This window comes from Vigna radiata, chromosome 5, assembly GCF_000741045.1.
Source record: "Vigna radiata var. radiata cultivar VC1973A chromosome 5, Vradiata_ver6, whole genome shotgun sequence".
Classification (NCBI taxonomy): Eukaryota; Viridiplantae; Streptophyta; class Magnoliopsida; order Fabales; family Fabaceae; genus Vigna; species Vigna radiata.
This window is the reverse complement of record NC_028355.1, coordinates 34,316,523-34,333,473: the sequence shown is the minus strand read 5'-3', so window position 1 is coordinate 34,333,473 and position 16,951 is coordinate 34,316,523. Positions and strand designations below refer to the sequence as shown.

The 16,951-nt window shown below is 31.8% G+C and overlaps 1 protein-coding gene across 1 annotated transcript; it reads left to right on the top strand.

Annotated features, from left to right (window-relative positions):
- Positions 1-78: 78 nt before the first annotated feature.
- LOC106759874 (cellulose synthase-like protein H1) lies at positions 79-8,589 on the top strand. Its single transcript, XM_014643243.2, has 9 exons — positions 79-534; positions 613-946; positions 2,590-2,709; positions 5,787-5,900; positions 5,988-6,200; positions 6,302-6,440; positions 6,586-6,761; positions 6,904-7,254; positions 7,934-8,589. The coding sequence occupies exons 1-9, from the start codon at positions 278-280 to the stop codon at positions 8,474-8,476; spliced, it is 2,247 nt and encodes a 748-aa protein (XP_014498729.1). The 5' UTR covers positions 79-277; the 3' UTR covers positions 8,477-8,589.
- Positions 8,590-16,951: the final 8,362 nt, after the last annotated feature.

The following is a 16,951-nucleotide window of genomic DNA, read 5'->3' as shown; positions in this document are numbered from 1 at the left end:
ACTAATTTATCTGTCAAATATTTTCACTTATTTTACTTTGTTTCTGTACAAGAAAATATGCAAGTAACTTGGTCAAGTTTCTTCAACTATCTTAATTTCTACTTCATTCGAAAGAATTTAACTTACCTTTTTCTTATATTATTATATCATTCAACCAACCTTATCCTCATCACCTAAAGTGCTTGATCAAGACGACTGAAATACGCTCTGTCACAATATAAAGCCACATACTAATTCACCCCATTTGAGCCTTTGAGTTATCCATTGATCGTTGAACATGGCGAATGAGAAAAGTCTCCCTCTTTATGATAAAATTTGGGTGAAGTACACGTTTTCAAGAACAATGGATTCCTTGATTTTGCTCCTCCTCTTCCTGCTTCTTGGTTATCGTATTTTCCATGATGACAGCAACACCTTCCCTTTCTTCGTTGCTGTCATATGCGAATCATGGTTCACTTTCGCTTGGATTCTCGTCATCAACACCAAATGGTCTCCTGCATATACCAGAACCTACATAGATCGTCTCTTGCTTCGGTACTAATACAGTTAATACTGTTAGGTCAACTTGTATTGTTTTTCTTATTATATAATACACATGTCTGTTTCCAATAGGGTACCCGAGCCTGAGCTTCCATCAGTTGATCTATTTGTGACAACAGCGGACCCTGTTCTTGAGCCACCTATCATCACAATCAACACTGTCTTGTCTCTCTTGGCACTTGATTATCCTACCAACAAGCTGGCTTGCTATGTTTCTGACGATGGATGCTCCCCTCTTAACTTCTATGCCCTTCTCGAAGCTTCTAAGTTTGCTAAGCTTTGGGTACCCTTCTGTAAGAACTACAACATTCAACTTAGAGTGCCCTTCAGATACTTCTCTAACAACACCAATCCTGCAAACAATGAACATTCACCAGAATTCATTCAAGACTGGCGAAGACTCAAGGTAACCTTGTATACTTTCAACCTTGTTTTTTTTTCTTAACATATTTGGACAAATTTGTCAAAAAAAAACATTATTGAACATTAAATTAGTCGATGACTTCAAAAGTAAAGTTACAGGGAATTAATCTAAACGATTTTTTTATAAATTGTTGAAAAAGTAAAGTCGTGAAACGTTATAACGAGTCTAACGTTAATAAGTTGTCCTGACGGCTTCACTTTAATGATGTTCGTGAGTCCATACAATTAACCCATGACCATTGGACAAATTTGAGACGGTAAAAAAACCTTCAACTTTTTTTGTTAACAACCAGAAAAATTATGTACACACAACCTGATAATCTCACTTTTCATCTGATTAATTTTAATTAATATTTTTCTTATGCTAACAGCCAATTAATAGATTTTTCTTTATAGTTTTTAAAAGTTGTTGTAAAAAGTAATAGTTTTATATTCCGGTACATTGTTTTATTAGTATATTTTTGAAGGAAAAAGTTTTTTTAACAATATTTTTTCACAATTTGTTGACAATGTATATTTTGTGATTAATCTGTTTTAAATATTTTTTAAACATAAATTCAAACAGACTAATAAAATGATGATATCTGTTGTTAAAAAAATGTTAAAAAAAGTTATTAAAATATCATAATAATTTTTTTAAAATGAAGTCTTATTCACTTTAATGATTCCAACATAAGACAACACAGTGGTTGACAAAACGAAGCTTTCATCCACATATAGCTAAAACAACGAAAACCATTTGCCTTTTGCAATGACTTGCACTAAATGTCACTGTACAAGTTGCAACTTTTTATCCATATGTATGGCAACACTCTCACGATCCTTTCGACAATAGAGATGGGACAAATTTCTTGATGGGAATGTATAAAAAAATCCACAATTCAATAACGTGGTAACTTAAATTAAGTTCTTTCAAAAGTACAATAATATTTTATATTTTAAAAAATTAAATATATTTTTCGTCTTCAAATTATAAAAAAATCATGTTTTACATTATACTAAAATATAATCTTTACATATTATTTATTATTAGTTTTTTTAATAACAATTTGAGAACGGAAAAATAAAAAGAATATAAAGAATATCTAACATAAAAAAGTTGCAATAATGACTCAAAGTAAAACCAAATAATAATACCTATAACTAAAAAAGAAGATAAACATATTTTAAACTATAATAATTATTGTGACTCTCTAGACATTTCAAATTAACAATTCAAAACATGAAAAGAAAAGAAAAATATTTACAAACTTGTTAGCCAAATATCATTCGAATCCGACAGTGACAGAATTTTCGGGATTAAGTTTTTTGGGTTATTGTTATGTTCTTATTTTTTTTTGTATTATTAATTTGATATGACACTTATTTATTAGTTTCTTAATTAATTATTTTTATTTTTAATAAAATATTTATTTATTTTATTAAGAAATGATAACTATTTTAAATTCTAATTTCTTAACAAATATTACTTGAATTTTTTTATTTTTTTTTTATGTTGGATTACATAAATTTAAAATTAATTAAAAAGTATAAAGTTATAATATTATAAAATATTTAATTATCTAATATTAATTAATATATCTTTCAATGAAAACTTCAACTAACGTTATTTGTGTTTGTTTGCAGAAGGAGTATGAGGACCTTTGCAGTAAAATTATGAATGCATCACAAAACTCGATTCCACTTATTGGAGAATTTGCTATCTTCTCCGATACACAGCTTAGAAACCATCCAACCATAATTAAGGTACCTCATAAATTATTGCACGTGTACTTTTTCCTACTCTGTCAATTTGTTTTCCTTATAAAGAAAATTAAAGGTTTAATGTCTCAATAGGTTCCTATTTTCGTCTAAAATCTCAATTACATCCCTTTCTTTTTCAAAATCTCAATTGGGTTCTTATTTTTGTTAATTTGATACAAATAAAGGATTTTTGTTAATTTGATACAAATAAAGGTTTGCCGTTAAATTAATCAAACGTCCGTTAAAAAATGTTACCTAACATGTTCACAGTATAACTTTAAATTACGTGGCATTAAGAACATGTTTTAATTGTATTTATTTTATTTTTAAATTAAAAAAATGAAATGTACAGAGTAAAAATATAATATAAGTAAGGGCAAAAATGGAAAATCAATTAAAAGTAAGTGCTGAAACCTCATTCCCTTCCCTTCTGCGAAATCGAAATCAAAATCAAAATCAAAATCAAATTGGAAAAAGTTGAGATTTAGAGTTCCTTAATGGTACAACATGAAAGGGAACATTGTAACACCTCCTTCATCATCCAAGTTATCAGAACCTCTACTCTACCAACTTCCCTCTTATCAGTGACTTCTTCTCCTTCGGCTTCTTCATCATCGTTGGCTTCGCGCCTCTTCATTGTTAACAGTCCCTTTGCATCTTCGGGATCACTATTACTCAACGTTGTTTTCTTCAACCACGGTAGCCATCAGCAGGAAAGAGCAACACCCGATAAACCCCGACCAAAACCTAGAAATTTCCAAACAGAAGCCCCCACAAAGGGGAAACCTTACAAAAACACAAATTTCAACAAATACCAAAGGCCAAAACCCAAAAGTGGTAAAATAAGTAATCAAATTCGAAATTTTTCCCTCAATAATTGAAACCCGAGATGAGAAGTTTCTTCAGTGAAATCTGAAAAGCCCAAAAGTTGAGAGATTATGAGAAGAGATAAACGGCAAGGGCAAGTGTGAATTTTGAATCTAAGAAAGTTAAAGCGGAAAAAATAGTGAATTTTGAGGGATTGGGCTGCATGGTGTTTTAACAAAACGAAGAAGGATTTGAGTGTGAGAAAAAAAAATTGTAAAGAGAAGATAGGAGTTAAGAACTTAAAATAGGTGACACAGTTGCGAAGAATGATCCATGGCTAACAGTAAATGAAGGTGGCTGAGAAAAGAGATATTTCCAGTCGTTTTGATTTTGATTTCTCAGTTGCAGAGAGGATAGATGTTTCAGCAAAATATAACAATACCATTTTCCACCTTTGTCCTTTCTTTAATTAATTTGAACAAAAATTATAATACATGTACTTAATTATTTAATTTTAAATTTTAAAAAATAGCATTCAGACACGTTTTTATTGACACCTGTATTAAAACTGCACTGCCACCAAGTCACATCACACACTCATTAACGTTGTTTGAAGAAATTGACAAAAAAGATTTATTTGCATCAAATTAACAAAAATAAAGACCCAATTGAGATGCCAAAAAAGTAAAGGACCTATTTGAAATTCTGGACGAAAATAGGGACCTATTGAAACATTAAACCAAAATTAAATTTACTGAAATTATTATATTTCAATAAAATTTTTATTTTTATTTAAATTTCCCTTAAATTATTATTTTTAGTATGCAATATTTTCACTGAAAAGTAAAACTATTATAATAAAACTGTTTTAACATACAATAATATTATCTTGAATAGAGATGATAACGAATCGGGTTCGGGTCGGATAGTGTGATACCTGAACCCGACACGCCAGACAAAATTGTATCCAAACCCGATCTGTTACCCGTCGGATATCCGTCTAAAAAAATTCGTAGATTTTTTTCAACCCGTGGATATTCGTTTTCAACCCACGGATTTTTTTCAATCCCTAGATATCCGTTGGATATTTTTTAAGTTTTTAAATGAAATCCAAATTAAATTGCAAAAAAAAAATACAAATAATATTTAAAACATATATCCAAATAAATTCAATAGATAAGTAAATAAAAGTTAAAACATAAATTCAAATTAATAAAAATTAATAATGCAACATGTATCCAAATACAAATGATTTTAAAAATAATTGTTCTAAAAATAAGATTCCAAGATTTATGTTTCTTCTTCCATATCTTCATTTTGACCACTTAATTTCTGAAACAAATAAAAACAAAAAGACAAAAGAATAAAACCTAATTTAAGTTTATGGATAAAAATGTAATTTCAATTTTTTAGCGGGTAACCGATATCCGCGGATCGGATAATGTAATATCCGAATCCGACCTGTTTATAAGCAGGTATTAAAATACCCGCTATCCGCGGGTTTCGGATAGTAAATATCCGTGGATATCAACTATCCATCGCGAATTTTATCTGCGGACATCTCCGGGCGGAAATTTTTTTGCTATCCCTAACTGAGGATATGTTATGTTGTAAGCTATGTTATGTTAATTTTTATATAACTAAAAAGAAGTATGTGAGGATAACCGAGTTTTTGGTTTACACTCAATAATTAATGTTAGAAGTTGAAAATCAACCCGATCCAAAAATAATAATTAGAAATCGATCAAAAAATTTAATTAATTAAAGTTGTCAATTTTTTAATTTGTTGGATTTACTTTTTCTTCAACCAAATAATGATTTTTAAAAATTAATTAATTATTATTAACATATTCTAGAAATTTAAGGTAAGTTGAAAATTCCATATTGCTTATAAAAATGTATAAAATGATTTAGTATATAAGTAAGAGTTCATAAATTTATTAGGTTTTAGGTTGAAAATATGTTTTCTTATACATGGTTCATTACTAACAAATCTTCTTATAATCTCTTCTAAAAAAAAATCTATGATATCTATTAAGAAGAAAACTTCAAGTCTATTTTATCTTCCCACAATTAACTTATAAGGTGAGATTTGTATCTACAAAACAAATTTTGTAAGATTGAGTTAAGTTTAAAATTCATTTTTTAACATAATATCATAATTAAAAACCTATCCGTAAAATTTGTTTAAAATTCATTTTTTAATATGATATGATAACCTTGGATTATCCATGTATATAGCTTCAAAACAAATACTTTTGCACTATGTTTAGGTAATATGCGAAAACAAAGGTCATTCAGACGAGTTGCCACACTTAGTCTACGTATGTAGAGAAAAGAAGCAGGAACATCCACATCATCATAAAGCTGGTGCCATGAATGTGTTGGTGAGTTTCTTTTCTTCAGTTACTGTTAGTAATCTGTATCATTATTTTGTATTCAGANTTCTTTCATACNTTTTGTATCATGAACAGACAAGAATTTCTGGAGTGATGACAAATGCTCCTTTTATNCTCAACGTTGATTGTGACATGTATGTTCANAATCCAAAGATTGTCCAACACGCCCTCTGCATTTTACTAGATTCAAANGGAGAGAAAGAAGTTGCATTNGCACAATGTATCCAGCAATTCTACGATGGACTNAAGGATGACCCTTTTGGAAATCAACTTGTGGCAAAGTTTCTGGTGCGTCNAGTTTCACGACANCTAGCAAAACCCTTAATATGANTTGCAAAAAATAAGAGTTATAAGATTGATTTGAGACATNCTCCTTTTGTGCAATGCAGTACCTGNGTGGTGGGNTAGCAGGGATCCAAGGAATATNTTACNNTGGAACAAATTGCNTGCACAGAAGAAAAGTAATTTATGGCCTTTCTCCGGATCATCACATTCGAAATGGAAAGAAGCATCATGACATCACAGATGGTACTTTGATTTCACTGTTATCGTTTATGAGTTTATAAAATTATTATACTCATTCTCAGTTTCAAAAGGTCAACTGATAAGAAACTTCAACTTTTGAAATTATAATCATCTGATATACCATGTTGTAATATAAATGTGTTTGCAGAGAAACTCTCAGAAAAGAAAAGAATATTTGGAAGTTCAAAGAGGTTTTTGGAATCAGCTACTGATGCTTTGGAAGGGAAGACATTGGCTTCCAATGATAATATTTTGAAATATGTTGAGGCAGCCAAAGAAGTTGGCAGTGCTGAATATGACCATGGTACTGGTTGGGGTAAACAGGTAAGCTTTTAAAATTCTCGTCTTTCTTGTTTGTTGGAAAACAAGTATATTCATCAACACAACAAAAAAAAAAAATGTAATTAAAAGTTAATTTGTTTTTGAAAACGTTCACCTTCTTTTCTGTCATGGTTGTTAATTTTAGGTGGGTTGGATGTATGGATCAATAGCAGAGGATGCACTTACAGGGCTGAAAATACACACACAAGGATGGAGATCTGAAACCTGTTCACCAGAACTTATACCCTTTATGGGTTGCTCACCTCAGGATTTCATAACTGTAATGATTCAACAAAAGAGATGGGTCTCAGGATTGCTTGATATTCTCCTAAGCAAACACTCTCCAATTTTAGGAACCTTGTTTGGTAAGCTCCAATTCAGACAGTGTTTGGGCTATCTTTGGGCACAAACTTGGGGCTTACGATCTGTTCCTGAAATTTGCTACACTCTTCTCCCTGCTTATTGCATCATCAACAACTATACTTTCTTTCCCAAGGTATGAACTTAGATCACATGCAAATTTCAAACTCATAGTTAAAGTAATTTTTATTCATTCAATAATTAAACTTCAATTTTCTTAAAGATAAAAATCTCTTCATAATAAAAAAGTTTAGCTTGCATACACAATTCTCAGTATCATATCACCAAAATTTATTTTTTGTAATTGAATTATTAAAATTGGTAATAGTAGACTAAAGATAAAAACAAATTTATAGTATCTAATTGTAAATTTCATCTTATAAACATATTTTGTTGGACTGGAAAATGTTTAAAATTTACTTGTTAAACTATATCACAAAGCTTTATCAAAATTTGTTATTTATTGAACTTATTATGTTATTAGTTATCAGATTGTTATTAAATTACTATTCATATCTAATCTTATGTTTGATACATATCTTAATCTAAGAATATGCATCAATTAAAAACAAAATAAATTTAAAGTATGTAAATTAATTACAAACTTATTTATAAATTCATTTTGTGAGACTTAAATAAAAACATACATTAAACAATATTTTTTTCTTCTATCAACATAATTTTGATTGTTTACTTTGTGCTTTTTTTTAAGGCTATAAAAAAGTACAAGAGTTTCAAGATAGTTACATAAATTTCAAAATATTACTTAATATCCAATAACTTACTCAATGCACACATTTTTCGTTGGTCTGCAGGAACTCGGGCAATGGATTCTTGTCATTGTGTTTGTGATGTACAACATAAGTACTCTTGTAGAGTACTTGAGAACAGGGTTGTCAATTCGAACATGGTTAAACAGTGAAAGAATGGCAAGGATAACCACCACAAATGCTTGGTTTTTTGGATTTTTGCATTTCCTGCTTAAGCTATTTGGAATATCAGACAGTGTGTTTGAAATAACAAAAAAAGAGCAATCATCATCCAATGAGGGTGCTAAAGAAAATAATGGTAAATTCACTTTCAACAACTCTCAGATTTTTGTACCTGGTACAACTATTTTGCTTATTCAAATCACAGCACTGGTTACCAAGTTGTTGGGATGGCAAGCACCTGTTAGAAATGGTCATCGATCCGGCATAGGAGAACTGTTTTGCTGTTCATATTTGGTTGTGTGCTACTGGCCATTTTTCAAAGGTTTATTTGGCAAAGGAAAGTATGGAATTCCCTTATCCACGATATGCAAGTCAGTGGTGTTGACTCTTCTTTTTTTGTATTTTTGCAGAGCTTATCAAGGATGATTGGATTTGGATGTTTCAATGTATTTTACTACTTCATATCCTTCTCATTGTATGGTTCCATTCTTAGAATACAGTAATTGAAACATAAGATAATATGAAATGCTATTAAGTTATGTAAGGAAGATCAATCATCTACTAATTTGTTCGAAAACGTTGAATTGAGAAAGTGCTAAAATTTAAAATAAAAGGTAATGAGAAAAAATTCACTTGGTAATTTCCATTTTTAGGTTCTTGTTTTTCAGAACTATACGAAATAAAATAAAAAATACCAAACCCTAATTTGATATCATATTATTGATATCTATATTTTATATTTATATTTAGAAAAAAGATTAAATATGTTTTTGTCTATAAACTATTACGAGTTTTTGGTTTTGTTCTTTTTCTAAACTTAATTCTATTTTCATTCCTCTCCTTTTAGAAAGCTGCAAATTTAGTCTTCAATGACTAAAGCATGTAGTTTTTCTTTTTATTTGAAAATAATGTGTCATATATCCAAAAGTGTTTAAGATATGTATAATGTGTCCCAAAACAGTAAGATAATCCAATGACAAAAGTTGTACCGTGTCCCATCCTGGTAAAGTCAATAAGATATGTGTATTGTTTTCGGAAATCGGCATGATACTTAGATAATTCCATAAAACATTAGGATAGCATAGTGAAAAGCATGGAGAACTAGTATAGCTCAGTTAAAACTATAGAAAGCTTGATATGATGCTATTCAAGCTATTTAGATTGTTCACTGAATTATTTGAATTCTCTAAACATTTTACTGAACTATTAGGACTTTTGTCAAGTTATATGAATTCTCCTTATATTTTATTGGATTATTCGAACTTTATATTATTTAAATTTTCTATTTATCTTATTAGACTACTAGAATATCCCACTAAACTATTTAAATATATTGTGGACTTATAAATATAGGTATCTTGTCCATCTTTCCATATTAAGATTTGACACACCGTTTGTTATCGAGTTATTTTGTCGACCTGAGGACTAAGTACATACATATGACATATGACGTAAAATTTTCCTTGAAAAAAAAGAAGGTTAAAATACCTTTTTAGTCCCCAAGTTGGGGTGGGAATTTTCATTTTGTCCTCGCTTTCAAAAATGATTGTCTTTTGTCCCCATGTTTTCAATTTTAAGTGCAATTGATCCCTTCCGTTAAATAGCGGACAACGACGTTAAATATTAACTGATATGGCAAATGATTTATCCCGTGTGGAAATAATCAATTTTTTAGCAAATGCCAGATGTGAAAACATCATTTTTAACTTTGGACCCAAGCCCAAAACGTTCTCCTCTCAGATCAGTAACCCCCACAGGGGTCCTTGCACTCTCCTCCCCATTTCACTCAAACGAAGAACATCAATTTTGGCCAGAGACACTGCCACCGTTGTTCGCGGTAGTTCAAACTTTAGATTTTCCCTTTTGTGCAGAGGGGTTTACTACTTTTAGTTTCTATGTATCTCTATTTTTGGTTGGGTTGGAATGGAGGATGATGGGGGTTTTAGAGGGAATGTGTGGAGGAACTCTAATGCATCTGTGAAGGGTGTGAAAATGAAAATGGTTATGTGTGTTGATGCATTGTAGCGTGCACCAAAGGGGGACTTGGATCCCTTCGAGAACAACAACGACAATTCTTCTTCAACGTCAAAAGCCCCAATTTCCCAATCTAAGACCTAACTTAACGTTTTCAGAAAACGAAATTGGTTTGAGTTTAATTTATTTTCCCCAATTTAAAATAATTAACGTGGAGGCAGCGACAGCGTTCTGGCTTGCGGTTTGCAGCTTGCGGTGATCGGATTTGCTCAGGCGGCGGCCGGTATCGTTCAAACAACTTTGCGCACGAAGAGAAGAAGGGAAGGAGAAGACTCAACGCCATGGTTGACGACCCACCCGACGGTGAGCAGTTATTCTGGTGGTGCTTTGCGCCACAACTCGCAACGATGGTCGTCTTCAGTGGAGGCAGCGGCGGCGAGGATGCAAGGTGGAAGGTGAGTGCGTTCTCCTTTCCCGCGCGAAGATGGGCGAGGAGGAAAAGGGGATCTGATGTCGCGGCCAGCGGCGACCCTGATGGCGCTTGGCGTCGCCGGCGATGTTTTGGACCGGGTAGAGGGCCCTTCACGGTGGCCGTGTGGGCAGAGGTTGAGTCGTGGTCGTTGAGCGGCGGAGGGGAGTTTTTCTGCTTTTTCTTGCTCGAGAAGAAGACCTTAGGTCTCTGGTGTTGAGTGAGTATGGAATGAAGAGGAAAATGAGAGAACCCCTAAGGGTTTCCAAGAACGAAAAGGGCTTGGGCCTAATTTTGTTTTGTTTGCCCTAATTTAAAAAAATAATATATGTAATTTGCTCAAATTTAAAACACCTATGCTGCCACCTCACTGTCACGATAACATTTGTTGCCATAGTCACTTAATTTTTAACGCCGTTAGCATAGACTTAACGGAAGGGATCAATTGCATTCAAAATTGAAAACATGGGAACCAAAGGCAATCATTTTTGAAAGCGGGGACAAAATGAAAATTCTCATCCCAACTTGAAGACTAAAAAGATATTTTAACCACAAAAGAATAATAGAGTTGGTTATAGAAACAAAATCCGTGACTTTAAAATGAGAATGGTATAAATAGAATAAAGTTAAAAAGGGAGAAAAAAAAAACGAAGTTTAAGAAAAAAAACCTATTTTATTAAAAGAACAATCATTTAACATCCATTATTTTATGTTTTTTTATAGAAATTTACTTTTTCTAGGCAGTCTTTTCTGTCAAAAATGTCACTCACTTTCAACGTCAAAAAGGAATATAAGTGTTTGAAAAAGTGAAAAGTGAGAAAATACATGTTAACGATATTTTTAGGTGAAATTTATTTTTTAGAGTATGAAAAAAGCGTATTTTTTTTAATAATTTCAATATGTTTTCATATAATACTAATAATTATTTTTAATAAAAATGTAAGAGTAATTGGTCAACAAAAACACTTTAATGCCTATTTTGTTGTCATTGACATTTGTCGAAGGAAAAAAAAAAATTAACAATTTTTTTTTGACAATTTTTTAACAAAACATATGTAACAATTTGTAATTAGTTTGTTTTAATCTTTTTATTTTTAAGATAAATTCAAACTGATCAATAAAATAGTAATAGGTATCCTATTGTAAAAAATTATTAAAAAGAGTTGTTAAAATATCATGATCCTTTATAAAATCTCCACATATAACGTCTTTGATCTTTGTATCCAAAAATACCAATCATACGTACTATGTACATATTCTCTAATTTTAATAGTTAAGAAATTTTAGAGACTACACTTTTTAATTAAAGTGAAGAACATACTCATTTCAAGAGATAATGTAATTTTAAACATTAAAATTTTGTTTAAGAACATTATTTATTTCTAAGTTCAAAACAAACCATTTCTTTTGAATAAAGAAAAACAAAAACATTAGAAGAACTCATGCTGACTTGGTCTTATATTGCCGATAAATAGTTGTCATTTCCTCCATCAACAAACAAACTTTTTCCTGTTATCTTTATTGAAAAAAAGAACTCTGCATTTTGTAGTTTCTGAATTTTCTTCCGAATGGCCAACCAAAACACTCTTCTTTTTTATGAAAAATTTCGGGTAAAACACAAATTTTCAAGAATGATGGATTCTTTGATTCTCCTACTTCTTCGATTCCGTGTTTCCTCTCAAAACCTCTATTCTCTCCCTTGGTTCACCTTCATTTGGGTCATCACCATCAGCACACACCAAAACCTACCCAGACCGTCTTGAGTCGGTATCCACGCTTCTGCCTTAAATATTCTATTGATAATGAAATAAAGTCAAGTTGTACTCTTTATACACGACATTCACTTTCACATAAAGTCTTATATATGTTTGTTACCAATATACAGGTCTTTCATCCTGAAATTTTGTATGTGCTAGTCACTACATATACTTAGCTATTGCTTAATTATTCCTCTAGAGTTATGTTTTACTTTTAGTATTTACCATTGGTTCATACATGCATGCAATTTTGTTTCATCATGGTAGTTTTGAACTTCCAGTGGTAGATCTCTTTGTGACAACCACACACTTGTGCAGAAAGGACTTTATACGTCAGCTATTTTGGATTTTTAACGTCAGATCCAGATCCGACGTCTTTGTGGGTGAATTTAATCAGACGTTGGAGTAGATATACCCGACGTCTATATAGACGTTGGATGCATGTACAACTAACGTCTATATACACGTCGGATATGGGTACACCAGACGTCTATATACACATCGGATGTGGGCACACCAGACGTCTATGTAGACGTCGGTTGGATGTATCCAAATCCGACATCTATAAGCGTTGGACGTTTTGTCCACTATAACTCATTGGACGTCTGTTTGTGCACTGATTGACGTCTATAGACGTTGGGCTTTGCACTAATAGACGTCTATTAGGTATCTTTTTTAAAAATTAATTTATTTTTACAATAAAACCATACATGAAAAATAGAAAATTGTCCCAGAACATTATATATATATATATATATATATATATATATATATATATATATATATATATATATATATATATATATATATATATATATCTGTGTGTGTGTGTGTGTGTGTGTGCGCGCGTGTTTCAAGTAAAGAAAGTTCTACTTAATCCAAAAAACAATTCAATACCAAAACTATCAAAATATAAACTTAAAGTAAACCTAAGTAATGTTCAACAACAAATATAAGTGTTTGTAGCTCCATCTTTGTAGAAGATAAGTTGTCCACTCCTGCCTTATCTGCCTAATTGTGTCCTCTGGTATAGGAGTTGTATTCTTGAAGCTCTCCAAAATGAAGAAAGATTATGGTTTCATATATTTGCAAAGATGAATTTGATTTGTCATGTATTGAAGGTAAGCATCATTACCTCATTCCAGTCATCTGTAATGCAAGCTCGAATGATGGTCTTAATCTAAGACATCACATAAAAGCTACATTCCCATGAATCTAGCTGCTTGTTACATTAAAATGACAAACTAAATAGTCAAGAATTTAGATAATTCAATAACATAGAAAATGAATTAGAATTATAAATGTGAATCGAACATGTGAATCGAACACTTCGACCCCTTCTTCCCACAACAATTTCAAATCATCAATTAAAGGTTTCAAGTAAACATCAATGTCATTGCCAGGTTGTCTAGGACCCGATATCATCATGGACAACATCACATATTTTCTCTTCATGCACCACAAAGGAGGAAGATTGTATATCAACAACATAACTGGCCATGAATTGTGTTTTCTACTTAAGTTCCCATAAGGATTCATACCATCAGTTGAAAGTGGAAGTCTTAAGTTTCTTGGATTTGCACCAAATTCTGGAAATGTTTCATCGATCTTCTTCCATTGTGGTGAATCAACTGGGTGTCGAAGAATATTATCGCACTTTCTTCCAACAACGTGCCATTTAAGGTTCTTTGCATCTTCTTTAACAGAGAACATATGTTTCAACCTAGGCATTATAGGCAAATACCACATCACCTTAGCAGGTGCACCATCATTACCTTCATCATCAGTGTTTTTGTCAGATTTCTTTTTAAAACGGGATAAACCACATGTTGGATAGTACTTTAGTGAAGCAAACTCCTTTATGTACAAAACACAATCATTGGGACAAGCATGTATCTTTTGATATTCAAGACCCATTGGACATAATTTTTTTTTGGCCTCGTAATTACGAATAGGTAGAGTATTATTTTCTAGAAGCATCTCCTTCAACAACTCCAACAACTCTGTGAAACTCTTATCGGTCCATCCGTTCGTTGCTTTTAAACTAAACAACTTCAAAGTTGCAGACAAACATGTAAAGTTCGAGCATCCTGGGTATAGCGGTTGCTCTGAATCATTTATAAGAGAATAATACAATTAGCTCTTTCAAAATTATCTTCACCAACATCACATATCATGTCCTCTAAATGATCACCCATCCATTCTTCCACATAATCCATTCCTCGTGACGTGGTAGGCTGATCTAGGATTTCTCCATGCTAAGTCCAAACGGTATAAGTTCTAATTATGCCTAACATGAATAGATGGTCATGCATATTGCCTAAGTCTTGCCGTATTTGATTAAGACAAGGAACACAAGCACAAAAATATGTCACATTCACAAACTTTGCATTTTCTTGAACATATTGCAAGAACACCGAAACACCCTTCTCATATTCTTCACTGATGCAACATTCATTCATCCAGTTTCAATCCATACTATGTTTGTAACATACTTCATTAGTTTCAATTTTTTAACTCTTACAAGGTTAAGCCCTACCCATTCAGAAAAATTATATTTCATAAATTGCTAAGACACATTCAAATAAGTCTACATCATAAATTTGATAAGATTTCGACAGCATTTCGCATTGGTCTCCGAAATACGCGAAATGAGAGTAGTCATGGATGACCACAATCAAATATGCATCCGGAAAATAACATAAATACTGAACCGAAATTTTATCAATCTTGTGCATAAACTCCAACGTACATGTTATAGCAAATTTATGAAAAATAATTTTCCCAAACTGCCCAATCGGACAATTCAAAATTTAATACAAACGATTAAAAGATTAATCGTTTGTGTTAAATTTCAAACGGGAACTAAGTTTCACTCAATGATTTGATACTTATAATCTAACATGCCAATTATAATAACACAACTAAACTTTATCACACCTAAAAGCCAAAAACATGCAAAGGCAATCATCAATAACATGCATACACAAAAGACAATAACACGCATACAATAAAAGTTTTCAACAAAGAAGATAACCTTTTTAGCAGATTAAAAAAGCAATGTTTGGAAATGGAGTACTGCACACCCAATAACTAGGCCAAAAAGGGTGAAAAACGTCACCCAAGAACACGCCACAAACTGCACCAAAACGCAATGAAAATGAATTTTAATCGGTTCAAATCGAAGATATTTCATCAAAGAGTAATTTAATCAGAGTAAAATTAAATTTAAACGGTGCAAAAGAAAGAAAGCATACCTGGAAATGCAATGCCGAAGAGAGAAAACGCGAGGAGGAAGACGATGAACAGTGAGCGTAATTGCTCGCGGGTTCGCTTTTTCCTGTATAAGAGCCTATAAATGTCGGTTGTTGGGGGACCGACGTCTATAATAGTATAGAAGTCAGGGCCCTGACTAATATGACGTCTTTATGATTTTAAAATTAATATTCGCGGGGATTATAGACGTCTGTTACTAGGGGCACTGACGTCTAATTGAACTTTTCACCTACTTGTCAAGCCTATAAACATCTATTACAGGGGGGGCGACATCTATAATTGTATATAGACGTCGGGGTGGCGGGATCCGACATTTACATGGCGAAAAAGAATGACTATTCACCTACCTGTCAGGCCTATAGACGTCGGTTAGGAGGGGTCTCGACGTCTATAATATTATAGACGTCGGGGGCCCTCCTAACTGATGTCTATATTGCCAACTTATTTATGAAAATGCCACTGATCATTAATTTACGTCGGGCCTCCGCTTAACAGACGTCTAAGGGGTGACGTTAAAAGCCAATTTTGCACTAATGATAGATCCAATGGTTGAGTCACGCATCATCACATTGAATTGTCTCTTTTGGCTCTTGAATATCATGCTAACAAGTTAGCTTGTTATGTTTTTGATGATGGATGCTCTCCTCTCATCTTCTATGCTCTAATGGAAGCTTCTAAGTTTGCTAGGCTTTTTGTAAGAAACACAGTGTTCAAATCAGGACACCATTTAGATACTTCTCTAAACAGGTCAATAAAGATGATTCACTTGAGTTTAGACAAGAATGGTTAAATGAAGGTAGTGTTTTTAACTAAATTATGTGATCTATTATGTGGAAAACATAATCAATTATTATATAAATATTTTAGTAATATTTTTGTTACATAATCATTATATTATAAAAATTAATGAAATATTTATATTTTATTTATTACAAAAATAAATAACTTTTTTTATTTCTTCTTTTTCACATTATCTAAACAATATTATTTTTTATTTATTTCTACTTTCTTTACCTTCTTTTTTCATCACTATATCCAGAAAAGGAAAAACAAAAATTCAAACCTAAACATAATTAACCTTTTAAAACCTTCCAATATATGTTTTTCATTTCAATATTCTCGTCAAAATATACCTGGTTGAATAATTTGGAATCGAAATCGTAATTTGTCTTCTGCAATAATTGATGGGGACTAAAAAGGTAAAGCTTTAGTGATGGTGTGGTCTGCAACAAATCTATATTTCAGATATTTTATAAATATTTTTTTTATATGATAATAATATTTTTTAATAATTTTTTGATAATAAATTAAGTATTATTATTTTATTGGGTTAATTATGGTTTTAGTCCCCCAACTATGAAGTCATTTTGTTTTTCGTCCCTCTTCCAAACTTTGCTACTCTTTCGTCCCCCACCTTAAGGAAAC